Consider the following 21623-nt stretch of genomic DNA (forward strand, 5'->3'; position numbering starts at 1 on the left):
ATGTTTACATTTTGTACAACGAGCACCTACAGCAGGTTTACTGACTTGTTTCTCTTACAGTTAAACCTCAGGCAAGACCCGGGTTTCCTTGATTTTTACATTTTCTGCAACTTTATTCTACCATATCCTGTGATTTCAGAGGGTTAGGGTTGTTTTTTTACTTTAACATTTATAAAACATCGTTCAGCATTGTTTTTACAAAAAAAACGATTTTAAAGAACTGTCATTACATCAGTTTTTATTCAGCAGGCCGAGCATGTTCAACACGGCAAAGTTAAATGACAATTGTAAACGTTTTGTAATCTGAAGTAGAAATCACAGCTAGGTGGGAATGATGGAAATCCTCATCACTTCCTGTAGAAAGAACTGATACAAACATGTGAAGAAATTAGGAAAACAAATGAAAATAACACTGAACGAGACCAAGAGCAGGATAAACGCAAAATACTGTGAAACCATTAAACCTATTATTTATTAGCTTTTGATCGGTGACGTTATTTGTCATTTGGCTCAAAAGTGTTAAAATATTGATTGATGAATAATATACAGGGACAGCTTGAAAGTAATTGGACTACTGTCTCAATATAATAATTGATTGCATGAAAAAAAATGTGGTTTCGAATTAAAGTCAGTTTGAAAAATGTTCATTTGTGCTTTGTCATTTTAAAGTCTCATTAAGTCAAGAACGCCTTCTATTCCCAGCACCCAGTTTCCCTTTAAAAAACGAGTTTTGTTGATCAAAAATCCACGTGAAAAGCGTTGAAATGTCGGTGAACAGCGATGAACATCTTCACTCTTCTAGAAAAATACTTTTTTTTATATATATAAAGAGTTCTCTGCAGGCGTTGGCCAATGGCAGGAGTCCGTGCAGATGATTGACAGGTGCGTCAGCCTATGGTCTTTGAGCAAGGCGGCTCTTCCCCTCCTCCTGTTCGGCCAGCTTGAAGTGAGTGTAAGACAAAATACCAGCCAGAGTGCAGAGGATCCCCAACGCCTGAGGGGGGAACGAGGGACAGAAGGAGAAGAAGAGAAAGATATTCAGAGGAAATTATTATGGAAAGGGAGACAGAGGTTGTTGGTTTGAATCCTTAGGGCAGCAGAGTAAGACTCACCTGGTTGATTGATATCGGGTCATTGAAGATCAAGTATCCTCCAACCAGAGTGATGCAGAATTTGAAATGTCCAAACATGTTGTAGCTACAAATGAAAATCAGGAAAGCAACAACACAAAAACAGATCAAATAAAGTTTGATATCTAGAATTATTTCCAGAAGACCTTCAAGACTTCATGAACTCTCCCAGAAACATATACATTCAGATAAAAGATCTTCTACAGAACTGAAGAAACCCCTTAAGTAATATTATACATATCCTCACAAATCCATCATAACTCCCTTAGAAGAGATTACCCCCCAAGAACTAAGAAACCTTACAAAACCCCCCAAAGAAAACCCTCAAGAGGCGCTTTCACACCGGAGTACTTTCCCTTTTAGTTCCGATAGTTCCTGGGATTTTGCGTTCACACCAAAAATACCTCATTCACACCAACGCTACTCCGGTTCAAGCTCCGTGCTAGAGCTTTTCAGGTTCAGAACCAGTTCTTCGGTTTAGCTCTGGCTCTTTTCACACCGCCCAGAGTCCGACTGGTAATGCGTCGTTGCGTCATCGTTTGCGTCATGACGTAACCGTTTGCGTGCCTGCTTCATAAAGCCAAACCGCGCGGATGAAATCAGTTGCATTCATTTCTTAAGGCTCTATCTGCAGCTTTTCCAGAGTCATTTCTGTGGTTGAGTTATATTCTTCTAAAAAAGTGTACTCGTGTCAATAAAGGTTTTTTTAAAACACAACTGCTTCCGAGGTCGGTCTTATTTCTTAAGGTGGACTGAACCATGAGTGTGGAGTAACGTTGTATCTTTCATTTAAATGAACTGTAACCTTCACCCAGGTATGTAACAGCTGTTCTCAAATGAACACGTGAAGTAAAGTTTAATATTTATAGTTTTATAGATTTATAATGAGAGGTGATCAACGTGAATGCTCAGGTTCCACCTTAACACGCAGACACGTTGCTTCACTATGAGCAGAAACCTTTATATATACAGTCTATGGCAGAAACACTGAAACTCTTGTTAAGTTTCTCCATCGTTGTACAAACTGGATAAAACGCGGGCTTGTTGTTGTTGTTCAGGAGTTGATCTGTCTCTGCCCCCGCCTCGACGTAAGCGTGACGTATGCGGTGCTTTTGCTCTAGCCGGACAATTTGTTGGTGCTTGAAACGAACCGGATTCCGGAGCTAAGAGGCTGCTCCGCTGCGGTGTGAAGAGGAAAACCCGGTGCTTTTCAAGCTCCAGCTCCGAACCGGCCCTGAAACACCGTTGGTGTGAATGAGGTATCTAGTACCTCATTCACACCAACGGTGTTTCAACATCATATGCTGCTGTAACAAGTGAATTTCCCCGTTGTAGGATGAATAAAGTCAAATCTAATCTAATCTATCTAGGAAGAAGAAGGAAGAAAATAAGCTTGACCTCCTTCTTAAAAAAAATTGTGTTGACTCTCTCAAATCTCCCGTTTTTATTTTGAAGGTTTTCCAAAGACAAAGATATGAGGAAGAAGTGGGAAGTTGCTTTGAGGAGGGAAGGGTTCACTGCAAGCGAGTCATCCGTGATTTGCAGTGAGCATTTTAAGCAGGACGAGTTTGACAGGACAGGACAGATTGTCCGACTCAGAGATGGTGTTATTCCCTCCATCTTCAGCTTCCCGGTTCACCTCCAAAGAGTAGGTGTATCATCATAAGGCTATTAGCATTCATAAATGTAAATATTCTATTATCAATAACAGGGCAGGGTGAAATACCTATCCCTGTGTGTGTGTGTGTGTGTGTGTGTGTGTGTGTGTGTGTGTGTGTGTGTGTGTATATATATATATATATGTATATATATATATATATATATATATTCTTTTCAAGAGTATTATGCTTCTTCATTTTAGCCGGAAAAGGGCAGGACTATGTCTACTTCCAGAAAAGCTGAAGAGAGCCTGTCTGTGGCCCCTCAGGACGACTCAGAAGCTTCAACCTCACACTCACAACCTCAGCCTAATGATGTGAGTATTTCTATTTTCAACATCATATCATAATGGTCCGAGACAAAGTAAAATCTCTCTTGTTTGCTGCCACTCATATTAAACACACTCACAAATAAACCCATACACACACAATTGAAGACATGTTGAACATGCATTCCTGACACACACACACACACACACACACACACACACACACACACACACACACACACACACACACACACACACACACACACACACACACACACACACACACACACACACACCACACACACACACACACACACACACACACCACACACACCACACACACACACACACACACACACACACACCACACACACACACACACACACACACACACACACACACACGATGCTGGCAGTGGCTTTGACAGGTGATGACTATAAGAAAGAATGTGGGCCATACTCTAGTTGTGTCAAAGTGATGTGTGTGAAGTGAAACATCACTCAAACCATGTTCATCCCTCTTTCTACTAGGATCATAGCTATGTCTTTGCCTGCTTCTCCTACTGCTCTTAAGGCCAGACTCAATGAAGCTTTAGCAAGAGTGGAGAGTCTCGAGCGAGAGAGGAAGAATGCCATGGCTAGAGAAAAGAGGGCAAAGACCACAGTGAGGAGTCTTTTGGGGGATTTGAGGGAAAAGAACCTCATTAATGAAGAACTCAAAGAGAGGCTTGATTTCTACTCAGGTAAGATGAGTAACATGTACATCTTACACTCTTTATTAAACTCCTTTGTTATTATATGAAGGGGACTTTTTTCTCATACAATTTCAGATCTTCAAATAGACTTCAAGGCAAAGCAGGGCCATGAGTACTCAAAGGACCACAGAGAGTTTGCCCTCACACTCCATCTACATGGTCCAAAGGCATACAAATACCTCAGAGACTACAAATCTTCCCCTCCCTCATCCACATACATTACAAAGGTAGTCTTAATGTTGTTCAATTTCATCTTTGGAAATTACGGTTGCAAATACGTTAAATAACTACTTCTCAATTTGAGATGTAGCTGATTTTGATGTTCTTTTAATTGCAATAAATTCTGAAAATGACTTATGAGTAATGTATGTATTGTGTGCCTGTTTTCCATACAAGGTGGCTGGAATAACAATCCATCTGCACGCCAGTTCCAGGCCATCTTCCGCCGTCTGATGGTTCGGTGTGGTGTTTCATAGTGAGACAGGCAATGTGGCAGCCCAAGATCACACTGTGTCCCTGTCTGCGGTAGAGACAGGTGAAACTGCTGAAGAGCACCCATCTCCATTCGCCAACATTTCGGCTGTTGTGAGTGACCACAGCTATCTTCCCACTCGGTTTGGTGGTCTATGCGCTGGTCTACATCGCAGGATTTGTAGTCCGGCAGATTCTGCGAAAGCTGTCCTGTGATGTGTGCCGTGCAAGCTTGGTCAGAGATGCTGTACCTTCATCATTTGATGAGAGCTACCACCTTCTAGCCCTGAAAAACAACGGTGGCCTAGTGATTCCATCACAAGGCTAGGGCTGAACGATTAATCGATTTTAAATCGAAATCGCGATTCGAGATTATGCGATTATCAAATCGCAAAGCCTGCGATTTTTTTAAACTTTTTTTCTTCTTGTGTGTCAGTCATCCACACCAATCAGAAGTGCTGAGCTCCACATGTACCAGCCATTGTTAATCAATCAGAAGTGGCCCATGATAGAAGGTGACAGATTGATCCAATCACCTGCAAAGTGCTTTTGAAAGTGCCTGCCCTTTCCAAATGGCTTCCAATGGAGCTTTCCTAGATGCTTTGGTGAAACAAAGCATCTGGGTCAGGTTAGTAATGCTCCATCACATGTTTCTATTACAGGGAGAATCTTAAACTGAAGCTTGACTTTAAAGTAACCCAACGGAAGCTTCATGTAAGTTTAGTTCTTTCACTCGCAGCTCGGGCTGCGGGGGCGCTAGAGACGGGAGTACGTTGATACGACCTTCCTAGCCGGAGATATGGCCGCATTTTACAATAAACTTCCGTTGGGTCGCTTAAAAACAAATATCGCAAATCGCAATATTTGTCAGAAAAATCGCAATTAGATTTTTTCCCAAAATCGTGCGGCCCTACACAGTGAAGGTGCTGAGAGCTGCAGAGAGGGTGATTCGCCAAGCTTCAACAAGGCAAGCTCCAAAGGTGTCGACAGTCACCTACATCGTCCGGGAGGAGATTGGAACGGAGGATGTGTTTCAGCTTGGGGAACACATTGAGGAGACGCAGTTTGGCATCGACAACCATTATTCCAACTTGTTGTCATTGGTTGTTTCTGAAAATAAGACTACACCACAAACTCACCTCTCTTGACCTGCAGAAAGGGAGCACGAGAAAGAAGCAAAACAGTCCTCTTTCAGGGCTTTTAGCTCATTTAAACTTTCATGAGCAACTTTGTGTAAATATGGTTTGGGGCGGGGTGGTGTCATGCTCTTGTGTTTAACTTGAAAATGCACATTTTTTATATAGATATTCATTTTTTCTGACAGATATTCATTTTTACTGATATATAACTTCTGTCTTTGTATAATGTATTATTGTTTCTTCATTTTTCAACTTATTAAAATAGCTGAGTAGTAGGCCTACACAATCTGCTTCTGCTTCTCTATCATATAGACCAGGGGTGGCCAACCAGTCAGAGGTTAAGAGCCACATTTTTTCTATGTTACTGCAAAGAGCCACATCAAACACACAGTCACTGATACCGCTTGTTTCAGTTTTTTGTTTTCTGGAGACAAGATTTCAACCATGTCATTGATGCATTTTTGTGGCATTGGGATATATATTTTTTAAATCCTCTGGAGCAGAGAGAGGAGCTGTGGATTATTGTTATTGATTAATGCATCAGTGTTTCTTAGGGTCAAAAACACTAAACCCACAACTTAAGATGAAAGCGTTTAGTTTATTTAATAAAAGAGCTCATGTTCAATGTGAAAAGTGACAGTAGTTATAGATTATTTGCAATTTGGTGCTATGTATATATTTAAAAGAAATACAATTATATTTTTTTTTTAAACACCTTGAATTTCAGGGGGGGCGCGGGGCTCCGTTGGCGGGAAGCAGCGCCCCTCCAAGACAATGGTAGGGGAAACACTGGATAATGTTTAATCAACGATAGGTTTTCCCCCCCTCAAAGGTGATTGGTTCACTGCATCGCAGGTATTATTGTGATTGGCTCTTGGGCCACATCCAAATTAGACGCGCTGGCATCCTCTCATACTGACACATGACACCACACATACACACGTAGGGAGAGCCGGGACGAAAGTAACACGGGACGAAAGTACACGGGACGAAAGTAACGGAGCGATTTTATCCGAGCCCAAACAACTTGACCGGCCAAATTACGTCAGAATTATCAGCATTCGATACTTAACAGACCTACTAAATATTAGGTTTAACTCTTGAGGAGTAGTGTTGTCAGGGGTACCAACATTTTTGGTTTCGATACCAAGTCAAGAATTTGCGATTCCGATTATTTTTCGATACTTTTCTTAAAAAAGGGAAACAGTCTTAAATGTAATTATTGTGCTTTATTTCACACCAGAACCATAACACAAACTTTTAAACAATGAGAACAATAAATAAATAAATGACAAGAATTCGTATTAAATAAAATTAATACATGTCTCACAGACAGGCCGAGGCGCAGCGGCAGTTGCACTCCCACTTGCAGCCATGCTTCTCGTTTTCTCACATGCTCTGGCAGCTAGCGCGTGCACGAAAGAGGGGAGGCACTTGAGCGTGCTTGAGAGGGGCGGGACTGCAGGCACAGCTGCAGTGCAGGGAGTGGAAGCAGAGCGCTGAACACACACGGCTCTTATTAAAACAGCGCTTTCTCACCGGAGTACTTTTCTCCGTCATTCTTAAAGTACCGATACTAATGAAACGGAGGAATCGTAACGTTTTTAACGGCAGGGTATTGCGGGTACCTTTCAAGTATTGGTACACCCGTGCAACACTAGTCAGGAGTCAGTGTCTCTCCCCCAAACTCACACATATAAAATTCGATATGAACTGAAGAGCCGCATGAAACTAGGCAAAGAGCCGCATGCGGCTCGAGAGCCGCGGGTTGGCCACCCCTGATATAGACCATTAGTGGTTTTTTATACGTGTGTGTGTGTGTGTGTGTGTATATATTAGCCTATATTATATATCGTGTGTCTTTTGCAAAATACCTATCATACATAACATATAGGCTATCAAATACCAGAATATTCTATTGCTGTTAAGCCTACTATGAATATTAAAATACGCCGAATCATGTGTCCGGTATCATGCCTACATATATGACGTTTGCAGAAAAAACCCCGTGAAAATCAGTTTTGTATTCAGCGAGTTATGATTGATTAAATGCGCTGACACTTCAATGCGCCTGCCAGACAGATTACACTGAGTGGAGCGGGTGACCGGTCCAAGATGGCGGCTCGTCAGCGCCAATAGGCAGTAGCGGTCGATGCGGCGTCTACTCTTTATATGTCCCAGCAGCTTCTACTGAAGCCAGTCCCCGACTCCGGGGACTTCGGGTGGCAGTATACGCCGTTTAGTGGTTTGCGGCCTGCCAGTAAACCCAGAGCAGAAGAAGAAGAAGTGACATCAGCGGCTCATTTGCCTAATCCACCCTCAGGGAACTTATTCCGGTGTGAACGCGATCTGCTCTTTAGTTCCATGGGGGAACTAAGTGCTGGGAACTAAGTACGGCAAAGTACTTGGTGTGAAAGCGGCTAATGTGACCAGACACCCCACCAAGAAACCCTCAAACCTCTGTATTCCCCCAGAAAGAAGAGCTGAGAACTTCTCAAGAAAACCAAAAATCTTCTCGAGAAGTAATGAAAACCTATAAAAGAAACCAGAATGCAAACCACAAAGACCTCGAGTCACCCTCAAAACCCTAAATGTACCCGCCCCAGATACTTTGAGAAAACCAACAAAAAAGACACCTTCTCAAACCAGTAGGCTCTCCAAAAAGCCCTTAAAAACACTTGAATCCCTCATAGTCCCCTAAAAAGTCCCTAAACATTTAAAAAGCCATTAAACCTTGGAGAGAAAAACAGACAGGTCTAGAAGAGACCAGAAACCCCCTCAAGAACCCCTGAACAAAGACCCCTAAAAAAGGTTCTGGATTCAATTATAGATAAAAAAAACTCCTAGCAATGCTCTCAAAACTTCCCAAGAGTCCCTGAAACTCCTTAAAAAGCCCAACTAACTCACTCCTTAAACCTCATCAATGAAAAGCCATGATAGGATAAAGAGACCTGTAGGAAAACAACAACTTATAGAACACCCTTTAGAGCCCAACAGTCTTTGAACTTCCTGATATTTGAGGATACGTGACAGCCGACGTGTTTCCGATGATCCAGTAGATGGACAGGTTGACCAGGAACGCCACAACACCCGAGAACAGCACAGTCGCCTAGGCAACAAGAGACAGAACACCGTTACTACAGCAACAAGGCAACGTACTAAAGCATCAGGACTTCAAAAATAAAAGCCTGGAGACAGTCTAGTTGTAATGAAAGTGTCACATATGTTTTGATATGTTTGTGTGTGTGTGTTGAGTCTTACCAGTGCAGGCAGAGACCAGGGTCGTGTGTGTGTGTGTGTGTGTGTGTGTGTGTGTGTGTGTGTGTCACCAGTGCTAGCAGAGACCAGGGTTGTGTGTGTGTGTGTGTGTGTGTGTGTCACCAGTGCAGGCAGAGACCAGGGTTGTGTGTGTGTGTGTGTGTGTGTGTGTCTCACCAGTGCAGGCAGAGACCAGGGTTGTGTGTGTGTGTGTGTGTGTGTGTGTGTGTGTGTCTCTCACCAGTGCAGGCAGAGACCAGGGTCATGTGTGTGTGTGTGTGTGTGTGTGTGTGTGTGTGTGTGCGTGTGTGTGTGTCACCAGTGCAGGCAGAGACCAGGGTCATATGTGTGTGTGTGTGTGTGTGTGTGTGTGTGTGTGTGTCTCACCAGGGCAGGCAGAGACCAGGGTCCAAATATCCCTCCGTCTCCAGTCAGCGGCTCGAACATGGGAACGACGCAGAGCAGGAAGCCAGACGACAGCGGAGCCTGAGGAGAAAGTCACTTTATTGACAGAAATGAACTCAAAAGAACATGAAGTTACTATTTCAGCCACAGTGGTGATATCCAGGGAGGCCTTCAGCTGATTGGCCTCTGACCTGTCTCAAACATGTGTAGCTTTGTGGGAAACAGAGGTTAGGGTTGGACCAACAAGTCTCACATGTCTGTATAATGAAAAACAAAACAAGTTAAGGTCAACAAGTCCCAGGTCGAGGGCCGGATAAAAGGCCAATAAGTCCCACATGTATTTCCAAGAGAAGACCAGTAAGTCGTTTCATTAGAGAGCCTCCGTCACCATGACTCGTGTAACGGTGGTGTGACTGCAGCACTAACAGATCTGAACAATCTGATAAGCCTCTGTATCAGGAGATATTGAGTAACACGTGACCCTTGACCTGCTATAGTCACAATATAATGTGTTGTTATATCAAACCATGAGTCCTACCTGGTAGTACAGCAGCTGCATGGAGTTCACCTGGAGCTCGTGTTGCTTAGCTCCGACCCACTGACACAAAGAAGGAGAGAAATCTGGTTTTATTCGAGTTAATTTCACAGAAACGTTTCATTTATTTGTGTGTGTTTACTCACCACTTGGTACAGCGACGTCACGAGGACTCCCAGCGTTGCAAACACCGTCCCCAGCATGTTGAACCTCACGTCAAAGTAAGAGTTCAATATCACCCCTAATGTGATGGGAACCTGCAGAAAACCTCAGATTTAGCATCAAACTGGGCAGATCTTTTACTGAAATAAGGACATTCTTTTAACTTTTCATACAGTTTCACAAACCCACATATTTATATAGTATTACAGTATTTATCATAGTGTACACTTTTAGCTTTGCAACCTTATGTGTATATCTATCTTTCTTAGTACCTACATGCACCAAAATGAGTATTTTATTGCATCGTTTACTGCATTGTTTCAACTTTAGATTGTATTGCCAAAACTTTATTGTGCATATGACGAAAAAGCCTTTTAATTGTTGAATCCTAAATATTTGAAGACCTATGTATATATATTATATATCTTTCTTATTCCTGCAACCTACAAATGATGTCTGGAACTATTTTCTCGTCTTTTTATTAAATATATTTTGTCTTTTTGAACGTTTTCTTGATGAAAGAACTTGAGACTTTAGATTTAAATGCCAAAACTATATTGTGAATATGCCAAATAAAGCCTTTGAGTCTTGGAAGAACTATACTTTACTAATTCTTTTCAATTTTCCCAGCTTAAGCTTTTCCAACTAAATGTGTTTCAGTAGCAGGACTCTTACAATAACGAGGACATTTCTACAAAGGTTTTTCATAAACGTCTCTCCTGTACATCTGCTTATTGCACAAATCCACATAATTATATACCATTACAGTATTTATTCTCCCGTAAAGTACTAGTATTTTGCATCCCATTTCATTCAACCTACTACTTGCACCATTATGTCTATTGCACTATTCTCTCGTCTTCTTTTTAAATACATATTTTCATTTTTTAAGTTGGAGGAGCTCGAGATTTTAGATTTTATTCAATAGCACATTTGTTGTTACTGGACAAAAGCGTCAGCTAAATGCAATAATGTAATGTAATTGCCAAAACTACATTGTGCACATAGAGGCGAAGTCCCTCCCTTTCCTCCATGGGACCTTATTTCTGAAAAGTATGTATTGAAGTCGAGGGAGAGAGAAAGATTATCTTTTGATCTCGTTTGAATTGTGACACGAATTACACACATGATGTTTGTCAATTTAAAAGATAATTTTGCAAGTCAACACAATTCAAATGTGTCGTAAAACTGTGAAGTAACACTTTTTGTGTGTGAAACCGCTCAATGAACTACATCTCCCGTCTCGCACCACACACCCAGACGGCCGTCACGTTGAACATTTCACTTCTTTCTTTCAGAATGAGGCGGAAAGTATTAAAAGAGCTGAAAATCACTCCAAGTCTGGGCCCGTTGAGAGCTGTGCATACACACAAGGGGAGTTAGTCGGTTCCTAAGAGCCAGCATGCGGGACCGGGACTCTGGGATTTGTAGTCTTTCTAGTTGCGTATTTTTCATAGTCTTATATTTCAACAGTTTTACGACAAACTGTGACTTTTTTGACGTGGAAATTATTTTTTAAGATTGACAAACATCATGTTTGTAATTCGTGGCACAATTCAAACAGGATTGAAAGATAATCTTTCTCCCTCCATTGACTTCAATACATCCTTTTTCCTAAATAAGGTCCCATGGGTCGGAAGTAGAAGGGCGGGACTTCGCCTCTCTATGCCAAATAAAGCCTTTGAATCTGAAATCCTTGAAGAACTGGACATATGTTTCCATTTCCCAGACCAAAGCTTTTTCCAACCAAATGAGTTTTAGTAGCAGAACTCGAGGATACTTCTCAAACTTTCCGTACCAGTGTGAGTTTGATCTTGGTGGAGAAGGTCTTCTTGTAGTATGTGGTCTGGATGAGGATGATGACGGGTGTGGTCATGGCTTTGGCCAGCTGGTACGTTCCTATGGCGTTATTCTGCAGCGAGAGGTTGGTGAATGCCACGAACCCACAGAAGCTCAGAGCCAGCCACACAATGCTGCGAATCGGGAGGCTTTTCGGGGCGAAAATGTCCATCTTTTGGCAGACGTAGAGCCCCAGCCACGTGACCACGAAGTGAACGAGAGTCAGGGTCATGTTGGGGAAGCCGTAGTGGACGTAGATCCATTTGTTGATGAAGACGATGCAGATGGAGGACAGCAGGTTGACCAGCAGGCCGGCGATGAGGCGCCCGTTGGCCGATAGATTTAATAAAGTCTGCTTCATGGTTCTGGAAGTTTCTCAGCTTAGCGTTCCCAATCTGAGCTTTGTTCAACTATTCTGTTAACACTGCAACACAGACAGAGAAAGTGAAGTAGAGAAGTTTAAAACGTTATACAGTCGACTTCATGCAACAGCTATAGTTCAGAAATGCTAATTGGCTGTGTTTTAGAGCTAACTAAGTGTAGTAGTGATTAAGTAAATACAACAATGCAACGTACGGATTGAATATCAGTCAAATGTTGTGAAGGTACCAAAGGTACATTTGGTGGCAGAGGAATTGCATATTTCACTATATTGTGTTATAATAATGTAATATTACTTGGAGAGCATTATGTCTATGTTATAGAACAAGGGTGTCAAACTCAAGGCCCGGGGGCCAAATCCGGCCCGTGACTTCATTTAATGCGGCCCCACAAACGCTTGCAAAGAATATAGTATGTTTATTACATGGTTACATGCAGATTTACAGAAGCACGTTGCCCATAAACTACATGTCCCACAATGCATCTCAGATTTGACATTTTTCTCAGAATTTGACTTTTTCTTCAAAATATTCATTTTTTTCTCAGAATCTGACTTTTTCCCCAAAATGTAACTTTTTTTTGATTTTGACTTTTTTTCCAGAATGTGGCTTTTCTTTTTTAATCATTTTGTGACATTCTCACTGAGTGAGGAGACTTGCATTTTTTGCCCTAGACTTCTGCTTTCAGACGTAGTTAATTATGATGTTATTACCCTATCTGATATGAATCGAATGCAGAGGCAACAATGTAATATAATACATTATTTTATAAATATTAAATATTTATATATGTTTTTTTATATAGTTACAACCGGCCCTTTGAGTGCAACCATAATGCTAATGTGGCCCGAGATCAAATTGAGTTTGACCCCCCTGAAGGTGAATGTTAAGCTAAGTTTAACTACTTATAGTTGTGGAAAGTTAAAAAGTACATTTACTCAAATACTGTACTTCACTACATCTCAGAGGTTAATATTGTGCTTAATACTACACTTTATTACAGCTAAACAAGTTAGATCGGTTTATCAAATATTATGCTTTGATATAGACTAACGAACGTAACAAAAAGTCTATAAAGTAGACTTCACTTCCACCACTTAACTCTTATTGAAAAGAAATATAGTAACATACACTAATATACAAATATAACACTGGGAATATATAAATATAAATATAACCTTTTTTGCCTTCAAAAGGCCATTTTGAATAGAGAATACTTGAGTTTTCTGACACACTTTACTATGAATAGTTGTCGAATAAATCTAGTTAAGTAAACAGTACAATAGCCATTGATTTGTAGTGCGGTAAGGGTTTAATAGTACCTCAGATATATACTTTAGTTGAGTTTTTCAGCACATTTCTGCAGTTTTTAACAGTAAAACAGCTGTTTTTTTCAATGAAGTTTGTAGTGAGTCAGAGACATCGAAATAGCTAATGGAGGTTAAACTGTGAGTTAAATAAAGTGTGTTACATTTAGTTGCCACAGTATATTAGATTAAGAATACTTTATTGTCCATTACATTTACATATAATGGATATATGTATTTTGTACTGGCAAATAAGGAACAAAAACTCACTCATAGACAGCACACAACATACAATTCATGCACACCAAAAGAGGGAAATTGCATCATAAAGTGACTAAGTGGCAGACTTAATAAAAGTGCAGAGTGGCATTAGTTTAAAGATAGTCTGAACACATCTCTGTCTCTCTCTCTCTGTCTGTCTGACTCATTCTGCCACGCATTAAGAAAAGTTTACCTGGGGTCTCCATCTTTCCATCTGTCTCCCCTCTTTCTGTCTGCCTGTCTACCTCCAGAGGATATCACACACACACCGAGAGTTCTAGAGTCTCTACCCGGGAATCGGAGCTCCAATCCCGGCCTTAGTGGTGACGAATCCCCGCTACTTTTTCCTGGAGGATTTTTCTCTCCCTGCTCTCCAGCTGATTGCAACCGTGATTTCTGGTTACAAGCCGCCCAGTGTGTTCCTGTTTCCTCCGCGTTCAACGTCGTTTAACCGGCGTGTGTTGAGCAACAGCGACCGGTAGTGGACTGGAGGGAGAGGCAGCAGAAAGAAATGTATTAAAAACATTAAATCAAAAAGAAAATAAGTAAATAGGGAACATTTTAAAAATAAGAAAAATAAAAGCTAAATAAAACAAAGCTGTACCAAAGCTAGCATGAAAAAAAACTGTTTTGTATAAAATAAATACACATCTACTTAAATAATGTTGAATGAATATCTTTTGTGGACTAAAAAAATAAAAACGTGTATTTTATTTTTCTATTTTCTTATTTTGATTTGCCTCTTCTCTGTATATTATCGTGCTATGGACCCCAATTAATTGTGTCTATAGCAAAGTCATCATGACACTGCTTTCAATTATCTATTTTTTTTAAAGATTAAACAAACAATAAAAATACAATGAAAATAATGTTCTTGAAAAAACAAGTTTCCATTTTAGATTAAAAAATTAAATAAAAATAGCAGTAGGCTTAAGCCTTTGTACTGAGATTGTGCACATTGCAAGTGTTGGATGTATTAATAACCTACACCACATGTGTCAAACTCAAGGCCCGGGGGCCAAATCAGGCCCGTGGTGGATTTAATTTCGGCCCGCAGCATAATTTCTAATTCCTATTAGATCTGGCCCGCCGGTATATTGCACGCACACCTTCACTCCATCCTGAGGGTCTCCTCCGCTCAGAGCCTGAGCCCAAACATTGATGACCTTGCACCCAAGATGAGATGCCAAGTATCTGAACTAGCATCACAGAGCAGCACACTGAGTTTAATGGATGCTTCCTTTTGCACTTTCTCTCACGACAACAGGGCATGTTTGTTTTTCTCTGTGAGGGGAATAGTTTTGTTGAAGCTGTTGTTGCCTGTGGGAAAATGTACTCATAAGAAATGACTCTGGAAAAGCTGCAGATAGAGCCATAAGAAATGCATGCAACTGATTATTTAATGTTTAATGTTGTTTTTATAGGCAATCATTTAAGCTTTGTTAGTTCCAGGTTTAATATGTGCAATAAATTCATTTCAATAAGTTTGGCAATAAACATTGAACCAGTCCGGCCCTCGACTAGCACCGATTTTTTATTTTGGCCCACTGTGTATTTGAGTTTGACCCCCCTGACCAACAACAAATGACTCACTACACACAACACATTTTGAGAGATAAATCAAGACAGGAAAACGTTTGAAAAATTAAGAAAAAATGATTAAACAATGTCTTTCTTTAATGTGGGCGTAATTCTAAATATTAAAGACACAAGTTTGGCATGAGATACTCACATGGACCATGACTTTTAATTGTATTGAATTGAACATCTTTACTCGAGGTATCCACTATGCAATATAGCACCAACCGATAGGGGGCAACATTGAGCTGCACTGCCTCCAGTCTGCCGGATATCCAAAAACAGAAGAAGAGAAGTAAAAAACCCACGAAGAAGAATTTTGTTGAGCCTCGTGAAGCGGGAATTGACAGCAATACTATGGACTGGTAAACAATATTAATTAAACTTGTATTTTACATCTGTTGTTATATATGTTATCTCTGCATGGGAACTGTTTGCTTTATTTAGCCAGCTGTGTAGCTACTTCACTTTGTTAGCTCGGGCTAACGACGCCGTTCATAATGAATGGTGATGCTAACAGATGCTAATGTTGACATGTTTCAACCTGGTTTCAACAGAATGATAATAACGTGTTTTTACAGACAGTAAAAGGAGAAAAACACACAGGGTGCTTGTTTTTAACACCTACAGGTTATACTAAATGCTATAACCAGTGTTTATAATAGTTAGCTAGCAGAACTGCTGGGTTATTGAATCGTTTTACTTGTTCTATGTCTTATTATCGTGTCAAACACTAGTGTTGCTAGGTAGATTTACTCAGTTATAATTTGGACATACTTGTGTTTTACTTGCTTATTTCCATTCTGTGCTCATATTTACATATTGCACGTTTTACTGCACTTCTTTGCAGATTCTTATTGTCAATGCAAACGTATTAGACAACACATTATATTGTTATAGATGAAACTACCCACATTTATAGAGTCTTACAAAATCAGCTTCACCTGCTTCAACATTACAAGTAACATTAAGTGACAATAATGCATTAAAACGCATCAGCTTATAATGAATATGATTCTGGAGTGGGCCATTCTGCATAATGTACCTTTACCTTTGGTACTGATGTGCTTCATACATTTTGATCCTCATACATATACGACATTTGTCTGCATCAACATATTTGAATACGTTGTGACTTTTTTCTGTCTAATCTGTGCAGCTCTAATGTATTAATACACAAACACGTACGTTAACGTCTTGTCTTCCAGTGGTCAGAATGACCTGCCGTCTCCGGTGGTTCGAGACGACGAGGTGACCGTCGCTGCCCGTAGAAGGTCAATGAGGAAGAAGGTGTTCTGTATCCTTAACTACAGCCAAGTACAGCAGGGTCGCACGACTTCAACGTCACGCCAACTTAAGATCCATATTCAAAACTACAGATTCTAAACTGTACGAGTTGAAACGTTTGTTTGAACACTCTGCAGGAGGCAGGTACTTGCTTTCAAGCAGAACAGAAACTAACTTAGAGGAGTGTTCACGTGTTCGGCGTAATGACGTACAACGGCCTCCACAACTTCTGTAGTCCTATTCAGCCACTTGGTAACAACCATCGTTTCTCAGACACGTCAACTCTTCAGAAATCACCAGCGGGGTCACTGCTAATGGATTTAATGTTGTAGAACAAAATGCGATCCGTCTCTTCAATGTGTCTCAACCACAGACCTTAGTTCAGATATTTTCCAAAAACGAGTTCTAAAATCCCGTTGGCTCTGAGACGAGGGAACAGGAAGTGGTGAAATGCTAACTCACTTCTGGGTTTTAGGACTCGTTCCTGCACCGCTCTATAATGTCAGAGCTGTCAGTGTTGTTGTTTCCTGACCGCTGGTCTCAGTCCCGTCACCCGACAGCAGCCCCATCGCCTCCACCGTCACACCAGCTCGCTCCATGATGAGGAACACTCCGGCTTCACTGTTCAGACAGGCTGGTAGGACACACACACACACACACACACACACGCACGCACACAAATATATCATAGAGCTCCTTCTTTATTTTAACTATACTCTCCCCTCTTGTGTTTCCCTCTCAGTTACTCCCAGGGTTCCAGATGTTTCCACCATTCTGGCTCCAGCAGGTCGAACGCCTCGATACACACACACACCCAGACACGGTCGCAGCAGTTTGGTGAGACACACACACACACACACACACACACACACACACTCTTAAATCACCACTTAAAGGGTTTTTGCACGAGTCCCCCACCCCACCTTGAAAAGTTTGATAAAAAGAAAAACACATTGTTTCCACGTAAAAATAATATTAATAACAATAAGTAAGTAAGAACAGATCAGTCTGTAAAAATAACAAAAGATAAATCATTTCCCGCTATTAGGTTGGGGGTGTTTGGAGGTTGTTGAAATAATAATAATAGATTAAATGTGTATCGCGCCTTTCAAGGGACCCAAGGCCGCTTTCCATGGTGAACAAAGAAACGTTTAAAAAGTAAAACATGTAATAAATAGCATGAGTGGAAGCAGGGGGACTGTGATGGGTTCGGGGTCAAAGGCCATGGTGAACACATAATAAATAAAGGAGTAACTCTTAAATTCTGTGTGAAGAATTTGGACGACAGCGATTGGACAAACCAAACGTACTTCTCTCCTATTTCTGGACTGGGGGACACGAGCTTCTTCACGGAGGACAGCACCAACCTCAGCTCGGCTCTACTGAAGGAAGACGACCCTGGAGATGCTGGTGAGTGAAACTAACGCTCCTTAAACCCACTCTGTTTCTCTGCATTGCTAGTTTCTCATGTCTCTCCAATTTCTCCACGTCTTTCCAGCGGCTGCCAGTCTTTTCCCAGAGTTCCTCGGGTCCTTTCTGAAACACTCTTCCTCTGCGGTGTTTGAGCTGCTGGAGGATTACCAGGCGCTCTGCCAGGACAAGGTACGCACCAACTGCAAATGATGCATATCTCTCTGCTTTGACTGTTGGATTAAACAGTTCGAGATTCAAAGGCTTTATTGTCATCTGCACACAGCTCCAGTGTAGTTATGGCTAGCGATGGGTTTCGTTAAGGTTTTAACGGTACTACTACTTTTATCGATACCTCTTATTGATCCGGTCTTTTAACGGTTCTTTTGGAGAAAAAATAAGGTAAACAAATTGTGAACAAAACTAACATTGCTTTTTATTTAAATTAAATACATAATATTTCACATCAACAGAAACAAATCGTATTAAATAATCTGATGACAGAATAGCTGAAACTTTAACAGACTAAGTAACTCAGTTTCCTCTAATCATTAACGCATGTTTGTATAACTGAGTTAACTCCGTGTGTTGCTGCTAGCATACATAACACCTGACGTGGAAACGTTACTCGTGATGGAGCTACAGAGCTGCTAGAAAGACAGTGGAACCCGGTGCATTCCTCCGTCTGGATGTGGAGCACTTTTGCTAAATGTTTAGACACATTGCTCGTGTTACCGCCCTTACATGATAAACTGTTATTGCACTTTAGGTAACGAGCATCGAGACGGGTAAAGTTTAACCACCTCGGAGCGCGTTCTCTCCGCCATCTCCTCCGTGTGTGTGTTGCTGCATGTAGCAGAGTGTGTGTGTGTGTGTGTTGCTGCATGTAGCAGCTGCGTGTGTGTGAACTGCACCGCCCCCTCAGGCAGGGGAGAGAGAGATCTCGTCTGGATTGGAAAGATCGAAAATACAAAAAATAATCATAGACGCATTTTGCTGTCTTTTTGCGTATTAGAAACGGAGTTGGCGAAACTAAAACTGCAATATAATCTTTGTGAAGCAATAATACATACGATATATATGTTTTACGTGTCTCCAGTACCGATAAAAAGACCGATAGCTTCGGAGCGTAACGGTACCACGGTCTTTAATAATTCAGCCCCGGGGCCCTTTAATACCGGGGCTCGGTACCCCTCCCTAGTTATGGCCAAGACAATCTTATGTCCCAGGCGCCTTCAGCAATGAAGCATAATATATATAAGACATAAAACAATTAAAGTAAACTATATACATGTCAAATAGAATAAGATGAGCTGAATAAAAGGTTATGAAGGCACTGGAGCTCAGGCGGTTATAAGTCTCATGGGGATTGTGGGAAACGGTATCTCTCTGTCTGTACACACTAACGATGAAAGGCTGACAATAAAGTTGACTTTGACTAATGATGCGCTTGGTGTGAGGACAGCCTAGCTATGACCAAATAAACCTACCAGTGTAGTTTAACTGAAGAACTGTTGACCCACTGGCCTCCTCTGAGCTTCAGGTGGAGGTCCTGCAGTCTGTGGTGCTCAGAGCCGGGCAGAACAGCAAGACAGCCGGAGTCCGCTGGCTGCTGCAGCAGGAGAACTGCTCCTGGAGACTCATCACCTCGCTCTACAGGTACCCGTCTCACTGACTACCCGTCTCACTGACTACCCGTCTCACTGACTACCCGTCTCACTGACTACCCGTCTCACTGACTACCCGTCTCACTGACTACCCGTCTCACTGACTACCCGTCTCACTGACTACCCGTCTCACTGACTACCCGTCTCACTGACTACCCGTCTCACTGACTACCCGTCTCACTGACTACCTGTCTCACTGATCGTACCTGTCTCACTGATCGTACCCGTCTCACTGACTACCTGTCTCACTGACTACCTGTCTCACTGACTACCTGTCTCACTGATCGTACCCGTCTCACCGATCGTACCTGTCTCACTGACTACCTGTCTCACTGATCGTACCTGTCTCACTGATCGTACCTGTCTCACTGACTACCTGTCTCACTGACTACCTGTCTCACTGACTACCTGTCTCACTGATCGTACCTGTCTCACTGATCGTACCTGTCTCACTGACTACCTGTCTCACTGACTACCTGTCTCACTGACTACCTGTCTCACTGACTACCCGTCTCACTGACTACCCGTCTCACTGACTACCCGTCTCACTGACTACCCGTCTCACTGACTACCCGTCTCACTGACTACCTGTCTCACTGACTACCCGTCTCACTGACTACCTGTCTCACTGACTACCCGTCTCACTGACTACCTGTCTCACTGACTACCTGTCTCACTGACTACCTGTCTCACTGATCGTACCTGTCTCACTGACTACCCGTCTCACTGACTACCCGTCTCACTGATCGTACCCGTCTCACTGACTACCCGTCTCACTGACTACCCGTCTCACTGACTACCCGTCTCACTGACTACCCGTCTCACTGACTACCCGTCTCACTGACTACCCGTCTCACTGACTACCCGTCTCACTGACTACCTGTCTCACTGATCGTACCTGTCTCACTGACTACCTGTCTCACTGACTACCCGTCTCACTGACTACCTGTCTCACTGACTACCTGTCTCACTGACTACCTGTCTCACTGATCGTACCTGTCTCACTGACTACCTGTCTCACTGACTACCTGTCTCACTGACTACCTGTCTCACCGATCGTACCTGTCTCACTGACTACCTGTCTCACTGACTACCTGTCTCACTGACTACCTGTCTCACTGACTACCTGTCTCACTGACTACCTGTCTCACTGACTACCCGTCTCACTGACTACCCGTCTCACTGACTACCTGTCTCACTGACTACCTGTCTCACTGACTACCTGTCTCACTGACTACCTGTCTCACTGACTACCCGTCTCACTGACTACCCGTCTCACTGATCGTACCTGTCTCACTGACTACCTGTCTCACTGAGTACCCGTCTCACTGACTACCTGTCTCACTGACTACCCGTCTCACTGATCGTACCTGTCTCACTGACTACCTGTCTCACTGACTACCTGTCTCACTGACTACCTGTCTCACTGACTACCTGTCTCACTGATCGTACCTGTCTCACTGACTACCTGTCTCACTGACTACCTGTCTCACTGACTACCTGTCTCACCGATCGTACCTGTCTCACTGACTACCTGTCTCACTGACTACCTGTCTCACTGACTACCTGTCTCACTGACTACCCGTCTCACTGACTACCCGTCTCACTGACTACCTGTCTCACTGACTACCTGTCTCACCGATCGTACCTGTCTCACTGACTACCTGTCTCACTGACTACCTGTCTCACTGACTACCTGTCTCACTGACTACCTGTCTCACTGACTACCTGTCTCACTGACTACCTGTCTCACTGATCGTACCTGTCTCACTGACTACCTGTCTCACTGATCGTACCTGTCTCACTGACTACCTGTCTCACTGACTACCTGTCTCACTGACTACCCTGTCTCACTGACTACCTGTCTCACTGATCGTACCTGTCTCACTGATCGTACCTGTCTCACTGACTACCTGTCTCACTGACTACCCGTCTCACTGACTACCTGTCTCACTGACTACCTGTCTCACTGACTACCTGTCTCACTGACTACCTGTCTCACTGACTACCCGTCTCACTGACTACCCGTCTCACTGACTACCTGTCTCACTGACTACCCGTCTCACTGACTACCCGTCTCACTGACTACCCGTCTCACTGACTACCCGTCTCA

At 42.4% G+C, this 21623-nt stretch overlaps 2 protein-coding genes across 4 annotated transcripts in view; one reads left to right on the top strand and one right to left on the bottom strand.

The window, feature by feature from the left end:
* Positions 1–218: 218 nt before the first annotated feature.
* slc35e3 (solute carrier family 35 member E3) lies at positions 219–14012 on the bottom strand. 3 transcript variants are annotated; one of them, XM_034233458.1, is made up of 8 exons: positions 13762–14012; positions 11580–12044; positions 9766–9876; positions 9623–9682; positions 9067–9165; positions 8448–8530; positions 1113–1197; positions 219–994 (listed from the first exon to the last, which is right to left on the bottom strand). In XM_034233458.1, exons 2-8 carry the CDS (start codon positions 11979–11981, stop codon positions 893–895), a joined length of 942 nt encoding a protein of 313 aa, XP_034089349.1. In that variant the 5' UTR covers positions 11982–12044; positions 13762–14012; the 3' UTR covers positions 219–892. The 3 variants fall into 3 exon arrangements, with proteins under 3 accessions (XP_034089349.1, XP_034089350.1, XP_034089351.1); XM_034233459.1 differs by having other exon boundaries at positions 13859–14010; XM_034233460.1 differs by having other exon boundaries at positions 13838–13980.
* Positions 14013–15401: 1389 nt separating this feature from the next.
* Positions 15402–21623, top strand: part of nup107 (nucleoporin 107) — a 30775-nt gene continuing 24553 nt past the window's right edge. The window contains exons 1-7 of the mRNA XM_034233457.1: positions 15402–15511; positions 16355–16443; positions 16978–17070; positions 17176–17270; positions 17708–17843; positions 17932–18035; positions 19387–19502. Of these exons, the coding sequence (XP_034089348.1) occupies positions 15504–15511; positions 16355–16443; positions 16978–17070; positions 17176–17270; positions 17708–17843; positions 17932–18035; positions 19387–19502 (641 nt within the window). The 5' untranslated portion in view covers positions 15402–15503. The remainder of the gene's footprint in view (positions 15512–16354; positions 16444–16977; positions 17071–17175; positions 17271–17707; positions 17844–17931; positions 18036–19386; positions 19503–21623) is intronic.

The sequence above is a fragment of the Gymnodraco acuticeps genome, unplaced genomic scaffold (genome assembly GCF_902827175.1).
Source record: "Gymnodraco acuticeps unplaced genomic scaffold, fGymAcu1.1, whole genome shotgun sequence".
NCBI lineage: Eukaryota > Metazoa > Chordata > Actinopteri > Perciformes > Bathydraconidae > Gymnodraco > Gymnodraco acuticeps.

Coding starts and splice junctions, on each gene's coding strand:
- slc35e3 (XM_034233458.1), bottom strand. CDS start 11,981: ATGAAGCAGACTTTATTAAATCTATCGGCCAACGGGCGCCTCATCGCC. Junction 8,531..9,066: donor CCTGGTCTCTGCCTGCCCTG/GTGAGACACACA, acceptor CTTGTTGCCTAG/GCGACTGTGCTGTTCTCGGG. Junction 1,198..8,447: donor GGAAACACGTCGGCTGTCAC/GTATCCTCAAAT, acceptor TTTCATTTGTAG/CTACAACATGTTTGGACATT.